The sequence below is a fragment of the Mesocricetus auratus genome, unplaced genomic scaffold, assembly GCF_017639785.1.
Source record: "Mesocricetus auratus isolate SY011 unplaced genomic scaffold, BCM_Maur_2.0 Super-Scaffold_100007, whole genome shotgun sequence".
In the NCBI taxonomy this organism is placed as follows: domain Eukaryota; kingdom Metazoa; phylum Chordata; class Mammalia; order Rodentia; family Cricetidae; genus Mesocricetus; species Mesocricetus auratus.
Genome location: NW_024429191.1, coordinates 36,994,382 through 37,013,338, shown reverse-complemented (window position 1 = coordinate 37,013,338; position 18,957 = coordinate 36,994,382). Strand labels below are relative to the sequence as shown.

Below are 18,957 nucleotides of genomic sequence, written 5' to 3'. Positions count from 1 at the left end.
ATTGTAGACCAGGCTGGCCTCCAACTCAGAGCTCCACCTGCCTCTGCCTCCCAAGTAATGGGATTAAACATACATATCACCACCATCCAGATCACATCTTGATCCAAAAGCACCAGGTAGAGTGAGAGCCAACTGGAATGGCATAGGCTTTTGAAATCTCAAAGCCCACCATCAGAGACTCACCTCTTTCAACAAGGTCACACCTCCTAATTTTTCCCAAACAGTTTCACCATCTGGGAACCGAACATTCAAACATGAGCCCATGGGGACCATTGTCATTCAAACCACCACACTTAGTGACTTGAAAGTTGGACTTTTCTTGTGTGTTTTAATTAATTTTTTTTAATTTTTTGGAGACAGGGTTTCTCTCTGGTTGTCCTGGAACTCACTTTGTAGACCAGGCTGGCCTTGAACTCAAAGAGATCCATCTGCCTCTGCCTCCCAAGTGCTGGGATTAAAGGTGTACAGCACTGCTGCCTGGCTTCTTGTTTGTTTTTGAGACAGGGCCTCACTATGTATCCTTGATGGATACAGACTGGAGCTCAGTATATAGACTGGGATGACCTCTGTCTCCTGAGTGCTGGGATTAAAGATATATGTCCTTATATTCAGTGATTTCCTTTTATTTTAAACATCTGGATAAAACTTCATTGCGTATCTGTACTACATATTCATCTATTGCTGGACATACATTCCCTCACTATTGTGAATAGAGCAGCAAATGAATGAGAATGTACAAGTGTTTCTGTGGCAGGAAATGGAGGCCTTTGGGTATTTTCCTAACAGCAGTATAGTTGGGACAAATGAAAACTCTCCTCTTAAATCTTTGAGCGGCCTCCACACGGGTTTCCATCATAGCACTCTCCCCAGCAGTGAATGTGGTTCTTCTCTTCCACACCCTCGACAGTATATACAATTGTTTCTTTGGGGGGGCACACATCACCTTTCCAAATCTGTTTCTTCATCTACAAATAGTGGTAACCCCACTACTTACCACAAGAGTCCCCACGGAGATGTAAGCAAGGTCTACCCCTCCTCCTAGGACCCCAAAGACAAGCAGAAGTATAGTCTCACTGGTTCACCCTGGGAAAGCAAGCAGTTCCTGTGTTTCCTTACACTCCACGGTTGAGGGGTCGTCCCCAGGAGCATGGGTGACCCCAAAACAGCTGCACTGGCAAGTAAGTCTTCACCCAACAGAGATGATGGCTTCTCCACAGCCACAATAGATGGAGCCCTTCTTTAGTTAAGATCCCTCAGATAACAAACCCTAGCTTTTCCTGAGTCTCTATAGGCCAAGTGAAATTAGGGTAGAATTACACAAAAATGGTGGGTGGGGCAGCTGGAACCGCAGGTGGGGGTCTAATGGCCCTGTCCACACCCTCCATCTCTGAAAGAGTATCAACAGTCACTGGGCTCTATTAAGCCAACGTGGCCTCTTACTAGCAGGCATAGCTGTAGATGGAAGCTTCTGTCCCATCAGGTCCTGCAGCCGTTCAGTTCCAAATAAACACACAGAGGCTTATATTAATTATAAACGGCTTGGGTGATGGCTCAGGCTTATTATTGGCTAGTTCACTCTTAATTATTAACTCATTTTTATTAGTCTGTATATCTCCACATGGTCTTGGGTTACTGGTGATGCCTGGACCTCTTGCTTCCTTGATAGCTACATGGCATCTCCCTGACTCTGCCTACCACCTTTCTCTATCCCTGTTTGGATTTTCCATCTACCTAAATCCTGCCCATCCATTGACCAAAAACAGGTTTATTCATCAAATAATAAGAGAAACATATATTCACAGCATACAGAAAGACATCCCCATCACATAGCTGGTCTGATGACGATGGCAGCAGTTTTGCCAAGGAACTGTTCTATAGCGGCTGTCGAGGCACGGAGGTGCTTAGCATGGAGCCCGGCACACAGCGAGTTCTGCCTAGTGACAAATATAGCACCAGTCAAAGAGTTTTTCTCTCTTCTTCCCCACTACCAACCACTGTTCCATAGCACGTGAAGAAAACCTATGGCGAGAGCTAGGGGATGGCCCTTTATAAGACACAACTGCTGCCCAGATTTAAGACTGCATTGTGGTGTGTGTTGTTTGTGGGGATGTGGATGGCACCCAGGGCCTCGAATGTGGTAGGGAAGCACTGTCAATCTGGAGTTACTCGAATGTGGTAGGGAAGCACTGTCAACCTGGAGTGACTGCTTACGCTTTTGCTTTCCTACACACGTGAGTGATAGCGCTCAAAGAGAGCAGAGAGCATGAGGGCCTTTGAGCAGTGGCTTCAGTGAGCTGGAGAGACAGCTTAGCACTTAAAAATGCCTGGTGCTCTTCTAGAGGGCCAGGTTTTGGTTCCTAGCACCCACACTGGGTGGCTCAGAGGCACCTGTTAACTCCAGTTCCAGGGTGTCTGGCACCCTCTTCTGGCTTCTGCGGACATGCACATAGGTGGCATACATTTACACATAATGTACACATAAATGTAAAAAAAATGGGTTGGGGATGTGGCCTAGTTGGTAAAATGCTTGCCTAGAATGCACGAGGCTATGGGTTTGATTCCTGGCACCCCATCAAACTGGACATGGTGTTGTATGCCTGTAATCCTAGCACTCAGGAAGATCAGATGTTCAAGGTCATCCTCAGCTACATAGCTACTGAGACTACACGAGGCTGTCTAAATGTTAGGGAACTCAGAACTAGTGACTATTGTACACTTTAGATAACACCCAAAAAACATCCCATTCCCAAGCCTACCAACCAGGGCTCTCCCTGTTGGCACGTTGCTGGTGGCCTTTCCTGGCCGGCTGTGCACATGGTGCCCAGGGAGAGAAGGAGCAGGCTGCAGCTTTTAAGAAATACCTACTGACTTCCAGAAGGCAGGCTCTTAAACAGAAGTATGCTCCTGTGCTGTCCTTGCCCGCCTCTGATGGTTTCCTTAACCCATTAAGCCCTGCAGGCGCCTGCACGCCTTTGTACACCCATACTCTTGGGCTCTGGTGGGCTGAAACCTGGCTGGAAGGCTAGGCGCACCTTGTTAACCTCCATTAGACTCTATTAAATCCCTAACTATAGTTGTAGTGACTTCTTGGAATCCCTCATTAAAACTGATGGGGACCGGGGTGACCTACAGCGGCACTGCTTCAAAGAGCAGCACTCCCAGTTCTTCGCTACGAGGCTGACAAGTGTTCCTGGAGTCAGATGAACCTTGGGTCCACTCCTCAAGTAGTTCCAGCACCTCAGGGTCCTTTTTGAGTGGGAGGCAAGTTCCATAACCTCTGAGTGTACTTACATCCCTATAGACAGGCATCAGCAGCCCAGCCTATTTATTGGACTGTGGTGAGGTCCGTTGAATGAATGCCTACGAAGTTCTGTGTGCTACACAGTGCACTTGACAGCTCACAGGTAGAGCCCTGCCAACTACAGAAGCAGAACATCCAGCCCCCTGCATGTAGTGCCCTCCGGCATCTTCTAGATTGCTGCCACACAGGTGGTTCGTCTCATCGTCCTCCTCTTCCTTCTCCTTTCTGACATTCTTGTCCGCCTCATCTCCTTCACTAGTGTATCTTGTAGCCCAGGCTGACCTCAAACTCATTGTGTAGCTGAGGATGACCTTGAACTCCTGATCCTCCTGCCTCTGCCTCCCAAGTGCTGAGATGACAGCTGTGTCATCACACCCAGATGATGTAGTTCTCGGGTTCAAATCTGAGGCCTCTTACACCTGGGCACATGTCTGAGTCACATCTCCAGGCTCAGGCAATCTGCTTTTCTCTTTTGGTCCTTATTTCTTTCTAAGAAAGTCTCACTATTGAGACCTGATTGGCTTAGAACTCACTAGCCTAGGCTGGCCTGGAACTCACAGAGCTCTGCCTATGTACTTTCTGAGTACTGGGATTAAAAGTGTGCACACACCTCCCTCCCCTCCACCCTCTGCTCACTAATTTTCTCTTTCACTCTTACTTTCCCCCAACTTGTTGTGTTGCCAGGAACAGCACTGAATGAACTACTGAGCCTTTAGTCTCTGCCTCCCAAGGGCTGGGATTACAAGCATTCCTTCCACCCCTGGCTCACCTTCTCATCTCTCATGAGGATGCTGATGAGGGGAGGAGCTGGACTTTGGAAACTTCCATCAGTTGAGCTGGCTGTGCTGGAGCAATGACTTCACACCTGTGGCCAAACAAGTCATGGACCTCAGGGGAGAACCCAATACCATCACTCTGCTAAATGAACACAGTCTTATGCAGACTCCTAATGACTTACTGTCATATTCACAGATCAGAGCATCTCTCGACCCTAAGCAGAGATGCTTCTCCTTGTAAGTAGGTAGTAATAAACATGAAACCCCAGCATAGATTGGGGAAGGTGGGCTGAAGAGCTTTTGGCATTTGACACCTGCTGGGAGGGTTGGTTTTAATGATATGACCGATGGGTAGGTAGAACACAAGTCAGGGCAGGTTTCACTCCCAAGACTAGTGGGCAACACAAACTTGACTTGATAGAGAAAGAAAGAAAAAAGACAAAATCCCAAAGTAGGAAGGGATGGGAATTTAGAAAGTGGTTATGAGAGTTGGTGTGTGTGTGTGCGCGTGCGTGTGTGTGTGCGTGTGTGTGTGTGTGTGTGTGTGTGTGTGTGTGCATGAATGAGTTCAAAATACATTGTATGGGATTCTTGAAGAATAAAACCATTGTTAAAATTTATCTTTAAAAAAATCTCGTTAGGGAGGGCAGTACACTCCATAACCCCAGCACTTAGAGGCTAAGATAAGGTGGACATTGAGCTAAGAGTCTAGTCTGGTCTACCTAATGAGAACTTGTTTCAAAAAAGTCAAAAGAAGGAAAGGGAAAGCCATAGCCAGGTGTCACATCCAAGAGGCTGAGGCAGGAGGATCCATGAGTTCACGGCTGGCCTGAGCTGCATAGCCAGACTGTGTTGAAAAATGAACTCAATACAAGACAACAAAATAAAGCTATCATACACCTTCCTTGGCCTTCTACTGAAGACAGAGGTGTGGGTAAGGCACTCAGGCTGAGTCTTGTGTGCCCCTAACAGTGTAAGGCTGGGCCACGAGCCTCAGAAACCTGCAGACTCAAAGCTCGGTCACAGAGCCCAGGCTTCTCAAACTGTGGGGTGTCTGTGTGTGTGACTAGTTTGGGGACTAGCAAAAGCAAATGTCAGTGCAGGGGGAGACACAGCTTTGCATGAGCTGGTTTCCACACTTTGGCACTGGAATAGTTACAGAAGGGTCTGAAGTTCCATTTCTCTTATCAGAGGATCTGTTCAAGCTGGTCTCCCCACAGAGCATGGGCAGAAGGGTCATGGGAGGGACCTGGACAGTCCTCTGCAGCCTGCCCCTGTGGGCTTTCTAGCTGTAGTCTTCTATCTACTTCATCTGGAACTTGAGTCTTCTAGATAACCATCAGTAAACTAAGGAACTGGGTACCTATTACCTCTCTCCAGGGGAAGGACACACAGGGGAGCAGGACTTGGGTCTACCCCACTGCGATCCACACATCTCTGCCTGCACTGAGACTAAAGGGCAGTATAAGTGTGAGTATCAGAGGCTGTCACACACCGCTGGGGCCCAGCTTGGGTAGAAGCAGCTGGATTCTGAGGAGGAATTCAAAGGGAACCATGAAGGATGTCTCTTGCTCATTCAGATCATTTATTGAGAATAAAAGTCGGGCCATCCCATCGGTGTGACACTGCGACAGGAGTCACATACATGCTAAGGAGAGTCCAGAGAATTGAGACCTTCAACAGTACAGAGCCACAGGCACAAAAATCAAAATACAAATGCCCCCTCCCCCAAGTTTGGCAGGAAAACAAATACAGTTGGAGGCCTGGGATGGAAGGGCACTTACTTTTCAATAAGGCAGTTACAAAGCGGACAAACCCCATTCCCCAATGGGTGTCACAGGCAATAGAAAGCAGGCGAGGATGGCGCATGACAGTAAGCAGAGGGAGGCTTTGTGTTCAGAGCTGCCAGCAGGGGGAAGTGACCCACCAGAGATGGTCTGCCTTAAGCCCCAGGCCCACTTTGCCCACTTCAAATATCACAGTGACTTTTCTTTTCCCAACCATAAACTTGAAAGCAGTCTTCAATCCAATGAAATAATGAAAAGGCACCCCCAAATGCACGGTGCTCCCCAGAGCATGAGCCTGAGCTTGAACCCTATCATCTCACTGCCCTGCTTAGTTCAATAGGGACCTGGAGTCAGGACCATCACCCAGCCTCAGAAACAGGGTGGAAGGCAGGAGTTGGACAGAGATCAGAGGCAAAGCCCACTTTATAAGGACACAGTGCAGACTAACGTTGCATCCCACAGGTCCAAGCCTACTTTATAAGAACACAGTGCAGGCTAACATTGTATCCCATAGATGGTGGCTCAACCTTTGGCTTTTCTGGGCCTAACTGTCATCAACAAAAATTCATGCTCAAGAACTCTACAACTGAGTTTTAAAAATTGTAAAACAAATCTCATAATGCTTCAAATAATTTATGATTCCATGTTGGGCCACATTCATAGCTATCCTGGGTGGCAGGGGCCTGGGGGCAGTGGTGGGCACACCTGCTGGGGGGCTGCTCCTTGGCCAGTCATTTTGCTAAGCTCAGCAGTCCCTATCCTTACCTCATCCCACCTGGAATTCTGCAGGGCTTGTCCCTGGGAGCCCAGCTGCCCTGGAGTGGCAGGGATAAGCTATGAGGCATGTCAGCGTGGCTTACTCTTAGATCACCTGTCACCTTGCAAAAGACCTAGGGGTGGAGCACAACCCCCCCCAACATGTGAGCTTGGCAAATCTCTTAGGACTTTATTTCCCCAATTCACTAAAAAGTGATGGGAGTCACTTGAGTGACTCTGAGGAACCAGCTAGCATCCCTCTGACAGAGACGTGGAGTGCCTTCAGCTCTGCTGGTGAAGCCCTCATGGGAGCCAGAAGGCACGAGTCCTCAGTAACCTGAGGACCTTAGACTTCAGGCAAAGTCGTGTGCTGTTTAAACTCTTCAGCTGGTCTCCCCTCAGAGATGCCATAAGACTGTGGCCAGCATGGGACTAGGGCCTTCGATGACTTGGATTCTTGTTAGCAGGCTGGTGCTCTGCTGGCAACTTTGGCACGAGCAAGCGAGGACACAGGGCTGAAGGGTTTCTTCAACATTTCCCAACAAGGAACCAAGACCAATACTTAAGGGTAAGGGCAGTCAAAACACCATGTTATAGTCGGCTGTTCTCTTCTAGAAAAACGTACAATGTGTGGAACAATGCCAGGACTGGATCCTTTGCCCAGTGAGCCACTCTGTCTACATGGCCACCAAATTTCAGAGAGCACAGAAAAGCCATCAGCTAATAGAACAGTCTTGCCCAGGAGGTAGTGAGCTCTCTGTCCTTGGAGATGGCCAAGTGCAGACTGCTTGCTGGCTGAGATGGGTAGGCAGATGTCAGCACCAACGGAGAATATGCATGGGAGGATTCAAGACTCTTTCAATCTTTTAGATCTCGTCATACAACAGAGAGCCTTCAGATGGTGTTGATAAGGCAACTTCTTTGCGACTATGCCTGGCACCACCCACTGCAGTGGACAAGCTATCCTACCACCAACCACCAGGCAGTCACTTGGTAAAATATTAACAGAAGTTCCTATACACACACGCACATATACAAAGGCAGCTACAACCTCTACCTGCAACATTAAGATCTGCTCTCTGAGAGGCTACTATGATTATAGCTAGCTATGGTAGGGACATGCAGCACACAGAAGTAAAGTTCCTCAAGTCACAACCCCCACCTGGAATTTTGGTTTGCTGTCTTTCCTGAGGATTGGCTATGATTTTTTTTTCACAGTTTGTCCCATGAAATGAGATACAAGAAGCCTGTCTATTTGCGTTGTAAAAAAAATTAAAGCCCAATATGAATGGTAGGCTATGGATGTCTCCGTAAGAACACCTTTAGGGCTCATCAAAGAACCATACCAGGCTAGACCAGAGACAGGATGGGACTGTGGGAAGCCATGCCAGTTCTGGACTTGAAATTCCAGTTTTGCCAAGGAGCACCAAGTAAAGACCACACTGAGCATCACAGACTAGGAGAGGGAGTGTGGGAGGCCTGGACAGGTGTTATGAAAATAAATACAGGCACTCGAGATAAATGTTGGTCTCTCAACAAACCCTGTGGCTCCCCAAGCCAGGCTCAACCCTTCTTGAAGGCAACAGGCTCTTGCCATGGCTAAGCCAGCAGATGGGAGGCAAGGGGCTAGCTACTATGTAAGTTCGAATAGCTTTGCCTTTTCTGTCAGGTGACACTTTGAAAGGTTGAAGAAGCTAGCCCTGGCCTCTACTTCTCCGAGGCTGGGTGCATCAGAGGACAAGCATTCCGTGATGATAACTGGCTGGAGGGCAGATGTTCTCCAGCTTGAATATGGACAAAGAAACATGGGAACAGATGGAGCCTAGCGCCGCATCTTGCAGAGTGAGCCTATCCACAGGAAACTACACTTGACGCTGAAGAAACAGTGATACAACTTACATGCCCACAGTTTTGGCTTGAATATCAGAAAGATACATTTTCTTTCTTGACATTTCCACAGGGCCAGTTAAATTAAAGGTCCTGTCTGCCCTCAGACACCACCTTCCCCTGGGCCCTCCCGGGTTGCCTCCATCAGTGGTAGGAGGGAGACCAACTTCTGCATGGAGTTGAGGATGTAAAACACCCAGAGGCACCTCACCAGCCCTTGCTTGCAATCAGGACACCTTTCATAGTCTACTTTCATATTTACACGCGCTCTCCCAGGCTGCAGTCTGCTTTGCATGCATTTTGAGAACTCTGGGAGCCTGGCCACAATGGAACACATTGCAGATTAGTGACACTGGGGGCCCTGTCCCCATTCCACAGAAACATGGTGTTCTGTTCCACAGAAGGGAGACTGTCTCACACTCCTTCACTCACTGTGGGGTTAACTTTGACCTGAGATGGTGCTCAGGAGAAGCCATCTAGAGACAGTAAGACTGCTGGGCCAGGCCTCTGCTGTCTGTCCTCTTGTCAGTTAAGGCTTAAGAAGAACTCAGAATTGAAGTGAAACAGGAAAATGAGACATTTGACCAAATACATAGTAGGATGGTTGGAAATTAGCAATCTTTTTCTCTTATCCTCGAACCCATACCCTTTGTCCTGCTGACCGGAGACTCTGCAAACATCTTTGGATAGGAAAGTTCTGCTCTCCCAGGATGCTTTGGTTCTGACATAACTAGACAGCAGAGTCTTGAACAATGAGGAAAATTAATACTTGCATTCTCCCTGGAAGGAGGCAGGGTCTGACTTTTCCACTTGAGCATCAGGTAGAAGTGACCTTTGTTTCCTTTTGTTTTTTTGGCCTTCAGGGCCAAGGAGCCAAGTCCAACCACACTGTCTTCCTACAGCTGGTGGGCTTCTGAGCAGGACACAGGTTGTGAACTAAAGACTGGAAACATGAGCCTAAACACTCAGTCTGTCAGAGCACTTACTGTCAGGAGCATAACGGGTCATGGTATATACCTCATTCTGGGTGAAGTGCAAAGTGCAGAGACTCATGGAAGGATATGCTTTTGCTTAGAACTTTTAAAAAATTTGTTTATCTATTGTGTGTGTGTAGGTAAGAGGACAGTTTATAGGAATTGAACTCAGGTCATCAGGCTTGGCAGCAAGTGCCTTTTCCTGATAAGCCATCCCCAGGTTCACTGCTTTGTTTCTGAAACAGGATCTTTAGCCTAGCTTACCCTTGGGCTCTCTATCCTTTGCCCGTCCTCCTGAGTGGTGGGACTAAAGCATGTACCACCATGACCAGCCTGTGACATCTTTGTGTAAATTCTAGAATCTCAACAGTTTGGCACGTGCAACTGCCCAGAGGTCTTTGCTTACCTCAGCTCCTTGTGGAGGGGCAGGGTTTCCTCCACGTCTAGTGGTTAAGCAAAGAGTAACACAAATGACAGGTCTCCGTGGTAGGAGGGAAGCAGAAGTCGCATGGCTGTGACAGCACTTGGCCAATACATGCTGAGTGCCCACTGTGTACCGGCCAAGGGCGATCAGGGGACCACCGTTAAACCGATTTGCTACTAAATGGCAAACCTTGCAATAAAGCAGCATGCCTGTGTCCCCAGTGGACAGGGGTCAGTCCAAACAAGGGCCCATTCTGTGCTTCCACTGTCACTGAGCCATGCCACCAGGGCTGGGCCTCACCCGAGGCAGCTGGGTATTGTACAGTGACTGCCAAAATGTGCATCACCCAGCAATTTCCAGGAGAATTGATTTAAAGCTTGGCTGAGTATTCAAGACATGGTTTTAAAATTCCTTTTATGATACTGTTTTTTTCAGTCTGAGAGGTTGAAAGTCTTTCTACACACATGCTAACCTGTAAGAATATCATCCTCCTGACAGAGATATTTACAGTATCCATCATTCAAACTTTATTTACAGTAGATGTGAACAGTCCTTATGGGCTGAGATGTGCAGACACCACCTGTCATCAAGCATCACACTGCTGTCCTCTCCCCAAGGCCTTGCCTCACCCGGCCGCCAGCGTCTCACTCCAGCTGCTTGCTGCCCTCTGATTTCTGGTCCAGTCTGCTCCTGTTACTCTTCACCATGTAGATGAAGTAGGCAAGCGTCTCTTTCTCATTCACTGGTATGTTCCTGAAGTGTCGGCTCACAGTCTACACAGGAGGAAAGACACATCACATCCTACATTCTAGACTCTGCAAAGGAGCAGGACTGCTTCCAGACAACTTCTCGGCACTTAGACTTGCCAAGGAGCTGCAGGATGTAGCGGTCTCCTTGCTCCAGGGCTTAGCTGCTTTTCCCCTGGGGCTACCAAAAGCATACCATTTCAGCCCAGGACACCACTAAGGCACAGGTATATACTTCAACAGCAGCTAGTCATCCCTGACATGACTTCAGCTATCCTGTGGTATAACAGGAGATTGGGATTTCCCTGGTTAGTCAATTGACAACAAGCCTTTCAGGCTCTGGAAATGGACTCCTCCCCCCCAGCCCCCTTAAAAAAAGATTTTTAAAAGTTGTGTCAAGCTTGGGGCAGTGGTGGTGTACATTTTTAATCCCAGCACTTGGGAGTCAGAGGCAGGTGGATCTCTGTTGAGTTCGAGGCCAGACTGGTCTACAGATCCAGTTCCAGGACAGCCTCCAAAACAATACAGAGAAATCCTATCTCGAAAAAAACAAAAAACAAAAAAAAACCAAAACCAAAACAAAACAAAACAAAAACCCAACAAAACAAAACAACAAAAAACTCAACCAAAAACCAAAACAAACAAAAAACCCCAACTGTGTGAAGCTGGGTGTGGTGCTTAATGCCTGTAATTCCAGCTCTCAGGAGGGTGAAACAGACGGATCAGGAGTTCAAGACCACCAGCCTCAGCTGCCTTGAAAACACACACATACACACACCCCAAAAATCAAATGAACAGTCAAAACAGATGTGTCTGGCCCCAAGAATTCCTCTAAGTGGGGATGCCTGCCCCTGGGGAAGTGTGCCAGCCTGAAGGAGAGTGCTCACTGGCCATGCCCTGCTTCTGCCTTTGTTGACTTAGCCCTGGAGAAAAGCTTCCTCTTGCCCCACTCTTCCTTCTAGCAGGCAGTGGGTAGGCAGCAAGGCTGTGTACTGCTGTTGTACCTCTATGCTGGTGAGGGAAAGGCTGAAGATTGAAGACACATCAGACAGACCCAAAACCAAGCCGGCAGGGAGCTGAAAAGCAGACCCCCCCCCCCACATGGTTGGAGGTGGTCAGGGCGGATGAAGAAAGACCTGGAAATAATAAAGTCTTGGGACTGTGTTTGTCTTTTCTCTGCCTCTCAAATTTTCTACAACAAAAGGCAGGAAAATTAAGAGAGACAAGGAAGTCAAGTACTGTGATATGTGCCTGAAAGGGAAGCTGAGGCAGGAGGATCACTTGAGCCCTCAGTATTGCTAGATCATATATGGGGGTGGAGGAGACAGAGAGAGAGACAGATATATATATATATGTAGAGAGAGAGAGACAGAGACAGACACACAGAGAGACAGAGACAGAGAGACACCCAGAGACACACACACACACACACACACACACACACACACACACACACACACAGAGAGAGAGAGAGAGAGAGAGAGAGAGAGAGAGAGAGAGAGAGAGAGAGAAAGAGAGCGCTGCTAAGGGTAACCCCTTCCTCTTCCCACCAAAAGAAGTTAAGAACTTAATGAAGAAAAAAAGAAAGCTCTTGGATGCCACAAATTATATATAGCACCACAGGTCAAGGAGGGGGCATGGGTAGGTCCTGGAAGTTGAGGGGTAAGTTCACTGGTAGATGACTTGCTTAATCATACACAAGGTCCTGGGTTTGATCCTCACTACCGGGGGTGGGGGAGTGGGGTGGGGTGGGGCAGAACTCTAACCCTAAAGGCACAGTGGCTAATCGCTCTGATATACTGAAAGGACTGGTTCTATCAAGAACTTTGTAAAAAAATGATGAGAATTAAGGGCCCTCAAGTTGCTGTGTGACTTTAAGCAAGCCCATCCCTGTCTGTGAATGGCTTCCTATTCTGCATGGAAAGCTCCTGAATTCTATGTCATGCAAAAAGAACAGATTGGCCTCTAGAGCATGAAGGAGATGCAATGGGTGGATGATCTGTGGTAGGACCACAGGAGCATAGGCTGGGCCTCTCTGATTTATCTACCTACTTCTGCTAGCTGGGCCTTGTTGAAGCCTGGTCTGGTCTGCAGCTTGTAGTGCCGTTTGTAGCGTCGGAGAGTGTTCACCTGCAGCTGGAACAGATCAACCTAGAGAAGAGGAGAGACAGTTATGTCCACCTGGCCAGGCACACAGTAGGGAGTGCTGGAGAGGGAAGACATCGGAGACGCTGTTCACCAACGACTAGGACCTGGCAAGGAGGCCAAAGGCAGCTTTGGAAAGGGCTCTGTGTGGGTGGAGGAGGGGAGGTCAAGGCAGAAGAAGGCAGTAGAGAGATAGTGAGAAAGAGGAGAGGGGATGATTCTGAGCATGGAAACCTGGAGTGGAGGCCAGGCTTGGTCAACAAGCAGGGGGTGGCATGTCCTGGAAGGTGGAAGGAACTTGGGTTGGGGGAGATGCTTCCGGGTGGGGCTGGAGATTGGAGGGGAACAGGGAGTTGCTACTGCAGCACTGGCCTACTAGTGGGGAGACAGGGCTGAGCCTCACTGCAGGCAGAGCTGGAGGACACTAGAGTGTTCAAAAGGCCAGCTCAGGGACACTGAAGGAAACAAGTTAGAGAATGGACTGGCAGAGCTCCCAGGTGGCATCAGAAGAACACAGATGCTCAGCCTCAGGTGTCACCTTCCTAGACAGTTACCGTAGAGACCCACCTGCAGGTCGGGGCCAGGGTCTCTGCTGACGGCTGAGTAAGGGCCAAGAAGGACCCCTCTTTTTGTTCAGCTAGCCTAGGAAGGGGTAAGCTACGTAGCTGTAAAACACGGAAGGCCCAGAAAGGGTTGCCTTTACCTGCCTCCAAGAGAGAGGCTCTTGCTTTAGGGGAGCGGGACTGGTTTAAAAAAGAAGAGTGATCAATCAGTATGAGAGTCCAGTATCTTCCATTCATTTGAAAACATTCTTGGAAACCTTTCCTAAAATGTTCAGTCAAAGGGACTCAGAAGCTGAATATGTCTTTATGAAATAACCACAATGCTACAGGCAATAGAAAGATACTGGAAAGTAAGGCTAGGGAAGTGACATGGGGAGAGGGGTGGTGACAGGGTCAAGTTTCACACGCCCCTCCACACCTGCAGACTAAGGATTGCCTACTTCTACTCCCAGCCATGAAGGGTGGTCACCTGATGAGTCAAGAATTAATGCACATTGGATACAGTTCCTGTTTGCAGAAGCCCAAGTGAGAACACTTTGGAAGGAAACCCAGCTATTCCTTCCTCATATTCATGCCTTAACATACATGGGATCCTTCTGGGTGAGAAGCTGGGGCTCATGGCCTTTTAGGGGGCACATCCCAAAGGATATGTGGCAATGTCTGCAGACATTTTTTCACTGTCACAACTCAGGCAATGATGTCACTGGCCTCTAGAGGTCAGGGGTGCTGCTGACAATTCTATAATACCCAAGATGCACTCTCTCTCCTCAAATGTCAAATTTCAGCACCTGCTAAATGACTGCAGTGTGTCTCTGGGGACAAGGTTCAGTCCAGCTGGTGACACTGACAAAATGCACTTTTACTTTCAGGTCAGAAAGAAGGGGAGAGAGCTGCTCAGATCACACAGGCTCAGCATTAACTTTAAAGACAAGAACAGGGCTTTTTAAAAGAGGCAACACCATGGTTAAGTATTGGTAGGTTCCAAGAAGCAAAGTGCTACAGTCTACTACAAGGAACATAAGCAGAGCCTCTAGTCCCACCTGGGACCTCAGAGCCTGGGCCTGTCTGGAGAGTGACAGGGCAGGCAGAGCAGCACATCACAAATCTTTCAGAGTCAACATTACTGAGTCTAGAAAACACGTTTCACACAAACCACAGCAACACAAGCAAAGATGACTGGTTAGTTCAGAAAACGGGCAACAGTCAGGGTGAAAGCTGGAGGCAAACCCCACTATTCTCATTCTCTGGTTGGGAGGGAGGCTTTGGTCACAACCTATTCTCCCGGCTCTCTCTACCAGAGAGCATTCTAGCCTTTACCTCAGGAATGTCAGCATCATGCTCAGGGGAATCTCCGCCATCATCACTTGTCTTCCTCTTCCTTTTATTTCTGACACTCTGGATGAAATTTTTGTGGAAGTCGCAGATGTACAGGTGCCTGACCTAATGGGGAGAAACCTAAAGTCAGTGTTAGTCTGTGAAATCATAAGCCTACTCTTTTGGTCAGGTACTGGAGAGAGACGGATGAGCGAGGCAGGTCACAGCTTACAATCTTATTCGTATATGCTGCAGAAGAAGACTACAGAGGGCTGGGGGTACAGCTAAGTGGAAGAGTCCATACCCAACTTCTTGCAGCTGGGAGAAGACTGGCTTTACAGGTACCAGGAGGAATTAAAGTAGCAGTGTACAGAGACTGGGCAGCAGGGACTGTGGAGATGACACTCACAATAGCTACTACTGCAAGGTGACACTGAAAAACTTGACATCTGAGTCACAAAGGATCGGAGAGAGACAGAATTCTCACAAAGCAGAACCACATAAAAGGGAGTGGGGTATTATCCTGATTTTCTAATAAACACTGCAGCATATTAGTAAAGGTGCCAACAGCAGCTCAAATGTGAAGAACGTGTTTTTATTTTGAATGTGAGTACTACATTTCAAAACCACACAGAACCCAATGCCTGTGTAAATGGTTCTGGGTAGGGACAGCTGGTGCACAAATGTTCTGTGGAGACATCTGAACTGAAGTTTAGGCCTTAAATCCCTAAAGATAAAAGTAAGCTGACAGGAAGTCACCATCAATTAATTCAGGCCATTTTATGGAGGAAATAACAAAAGCTGTTTATTTGGATGATGATCAGTTTTATGTGGTTGTTTTAGTTAGTCATGAGTCATTTTGAATTTATATTGTGATGCTGTCTTGTACACAGCAGGTGCTCAATAAGTGCTGATGCACCAATATAGGCACTCTCACATCTGAAAACAGTTTATGTTGTTAAGAATCACCTCTTACAGGTCACAAATTGGGATGGCTTTGCCAGATTCCACTCTGGCAACAAACTTTCAGATATAAGTATATGCCACTGTCCTAAAGAGTAACACCTGGGTGATACAAGACTACAGAACTTGTATCACTGTCCCACCCCTGGCAGCTGGCACCTGGGTTGGCAATGTTGGCATGTGCCTCTTGAGAAAGCAATCTGCTTCTCTCATGTGTAACAGTAAACCGAGAGCAGCAGAATCGGTGTTTCTAAAGCTTAAATGGGAAGAGGTCAGACCCAAGGCCCTCCAAGCCTTGTTAAAAGTCCCCTTTCTCCTGCTACATTTCCTTGATATTATTCTCAACTTCAGCCATTCTGCAAAAGCAAAAAAGAAACAAGCCCACTGCAAGTTGGTTACGCATTAATACATTACAGAGGCTGCCAGTGTCTACCTGAAGGGTTTCAGTGTCTTATTTTAAAAGGGTGCCCACTAGATCCTTTTACAAGACAGATGTTCTCTGTCCTTAACCATGTTCAGCAACTTCAGGGCTCAGATGCCTTTGCGGGTGGGACGGCTTAGTGTGTGGTTGTCTTTCTTTTCCCCTCCTGTTTCACTTGCTACAACAGCTAAAAAAGTTCTTGTAACACAGTAGTCATTTGGGATTGAATTCCTGCCCAAGTCTGAGGGATGAAATAGAAACTGTTTCAGAAATAATGACCTCCACCAGCATCTTGAAATGGACTGAAACTGTTTTCAACCACACACCTTACCAAGCACAGTCTTTGGGAGACGCTGCTGTAGGGCAAAAGGGCCTTTCTTCCAGATGATTTGTGTGATGCTCAACACTGCTCCACATGGGTTTTCCATGGGCTGAGTGGGTAAATGGAGTCCCTACTGCCACAACAAAACCATCCAGATGTGAGACTGCTCACAGAAATACTGCCAGCAGCCCACACAGGAGGCAGGCACTGCTTCCAAGTGGATAAATTCATTGCCATTCTAGAATTTCCTTTCCTATATGTGAAATCCCATATGTGATTATCAGGGGACACCTTACTGTCTAGCCAGTTTTTGCTTCAGAGTAATTAATTCATTCATTCCTCATTAATTTATTGACAGACATTGAAAAACAAAAAAAGAAAGTCCCAATCATTTAAAAAACAGCACTGTTCAAAAAGAGCTGGCTACCTAAATAAAGCTGAGTGTGCAAGAGAAGAGTCTAGAAGAAAAATGATGACCTTATTTATTAAAGACGAATGGAACTTGGGTATAGGCCTTGGGAACAAGCCAGGTAATGGGTTTAGGAAATTCGCCAGCGCCTAAGTGCAGTGTGCATTTGGCATCATTGTTTCTGCCACATCATCAGTGTAAAGATGGGCTCCCCTTTCAGGTAACACAATATCTGAAAGCCCCTAAGTCAGTGATTCTCAACCTGTGGATCGCGACTCCCCTTGAGGTCATATACCATTTTTACATTACAATTTATAATAGTAGCAAAATTACAATTATGGGATAGCAACGAAGTAATTTTATGGTTGAGAGTCACCACTACGTGAGAGACTGTATTAAAATGTAGGTTGAGAACCACTGCCCTAAACGTGGGTCATTAATCATTCAAGTTCCCTGAATATAAAAGTTCCTTAATCCATTCCCAATTCTTAATCTGGAAGCTGCCACTCAGGGCTTGCAGCAACAGATGTCAAACTAAAAAGTTCGTAACTGGTTGGCAGTAAGCACATCTTCAGAACCGTTAACAAGAGCAGGTGAAATCACTTAGGAAGTTCCCTATTATTAGCCACAAGGCGCAGGGCAATCCCATTCAGTTTTAAATGTCCGCCTCCGTCTGCATTACCAAATATGTCATTCATCACGAAAACTGATTCCCCGCCCCCCTCCAATCACATCCACTGCGAGAGTCATCTAAGACCTGGCCTTGGCCTTATTTCTGCCACATCTCAGAAAAACTCATTCGCTGCCAGCGAAGCGGGCTCTGTGCTGCAGACACAGAGGCCGCGGGGAGACAGGAAAGTCGCGGCCACGTTGCTAGTGTCTGAAAGAACGACAAGGTCCCTGAAGGGAGGACGAAGTTGGAGAAGAGCCTCCGGGCCCCCTTGTCACCTCTTATCCCCAATTCTTGCAAAAGTAACCCACCTCTCTGTGTTCTACTATCCGGCGCAACAGTGACAGCTGGAAACTGCCGTCACTTTCCCAGGCAGGGAGTGTGCAAAGCCCTCCTCGACCCCCCACCCCCAGCCCACCCTCTAGGATGCGGGCAGCGTCGCGGAGCACAGAGCGGCCTCCACGATCCTGAGTCCCCTGTTCTGCACAGACCACACGGCGAGGCCCAGCGCACCGAGCGTCCCTGGGGTCCCTTCCCGCGGCCCTGCGCTGATCCCCGAGACTCACACTCTTGTCGATGTCCAGCTTGAGTTTCTTCTGCGAGATGCTCTTCTGCACCCTTTTGCTGAAGGAGGCGTTCCCCGCGGGCCGGACGCAGCGCTCGCCGTCCGCGATGAGGCAGCAGCTCTGGCCGTAGCCCGGGGCGGCGGCGGGGGCGGCGGGGGGCCCTTCGCGGCTGTCCTCTTCGGTGCTGAAGCCGTTCATCTCCTCGCCCCGGCCCGGCCCCTCCGAGGGAGGGCCCCTGTAGGCCACTCCGCCGCTGTGAGCCCCGCGGGGCAGCTCTCCGTCAGCCCTGCGCCCGAGTCCCACGGTGCGCCCCGGGTCAGGCGCGCTCTGAGCTCCTCGAGGCCCGGCTGCTCTGTGCTCCTGCAGCCCGGGCCCCGCCAGGGATGCACACGCTGAGGCTCCGGCCCGGGCTCGTGAGGCTCCCCCGGGATCCGGGCCCGGCCGCCCTGGGGCTCCCGAGGCCCCCGCCGGTTCCTGCCTGCTCCGCGCCGCACCGCAAAGTCTCCACCCCGCGGCTCCCCGCGCGGGGGCCCGGCCTCGAACCTGCCGTGTCCGGGCCCCGCGGTGCTCACGGCCCGCCCCAGCGCCCTGCCGCTCGGCGGCGCCCCGAGTCCCCGCGGCAGCCCCTGGGCCGCCCCGGCCGCCGCCCGCCCGACGCGCCGCACCACAACAGTGCGCTCCCCCCGCCCGCCGCGACACAGCGGAAGTCCCGCCTCCATACGCATATTGGCCCTATTTTCTGTATGGGCGGGGCCTTCGTCGCCGCTGGCTTTCCCTATTGGGCGCCGCCGCTGCCGGTCTCCGGTGCCAGGCTACTTCCTGGACTCTGCTGGGATGGGTTCAAAGTAGAGAAAGTGCAAGAGGAAAGAGTTGCCCGGGCGAGGGAGGGGAGCGGGCCTCAGGTTCAGTCCTAGCTGTAGTGTGGGATGCTGA

General features: G+C 49.0%; 1 protein-coding gene across 1 annotated transcript; it reads right to left on the bottom strand.

Annotated features, from left to right (window-relative positions):
• Positions 1-10,408: 10,408 nt before the first annotated feature.
• On the bottom strand, positions 10,409-18,632 carry Sap30l (SAP30 like). The gene is made up of 4 exons (XM_005067734.4): positions 18,025-18,632; positions 14,677-14,799; positions 12,704-12,802; positions 10,409-10,678 (listed from the first exon to the last, which is right to left on the bottom strand). Exons 1-4 carry the CDS (start codon positions 18,220-18,222, stop codon positions 10,550-10,552), a joined length of 549 nt encoding a protein of 182 aa, XP_005067791.1. The 5' UTR covers positions 18,223-18,632; the 3' UTR covers positions 10,409-10,549.
• Between the last annotated feature and the right edge of the window lie 325 nt (positions 18,633-18,957).

What these genes read in the sequence shown, in the direction of transcription:
- Sap30l (XM_005067734.4), bottom strand. Translation starts at nt 18,222, where the DNA reads ATGAACGGCTTCAGCACCGAAGAGGACAGCCGCGAAGGGCCCCCCGCC. An exon ending in ATGATGCTGACATTCCTGAG is followed by an intron (nt 12,803 to 14,676) that starts GTAAAGGCTAGA and finishes CCTCTTCTCTAG; the next exon opens with GTTGATCTGTTCCAGCTGCA. An exon ending in ACAAGGCCCAGCTAGCAGAA is followed by an intron (nt 10,679 to 12,703) that starts GTAGGTAGATAA and finishes CCTCCTGTGTAG; the next exon opens with ACTGTGAGCCGACACTTCAG.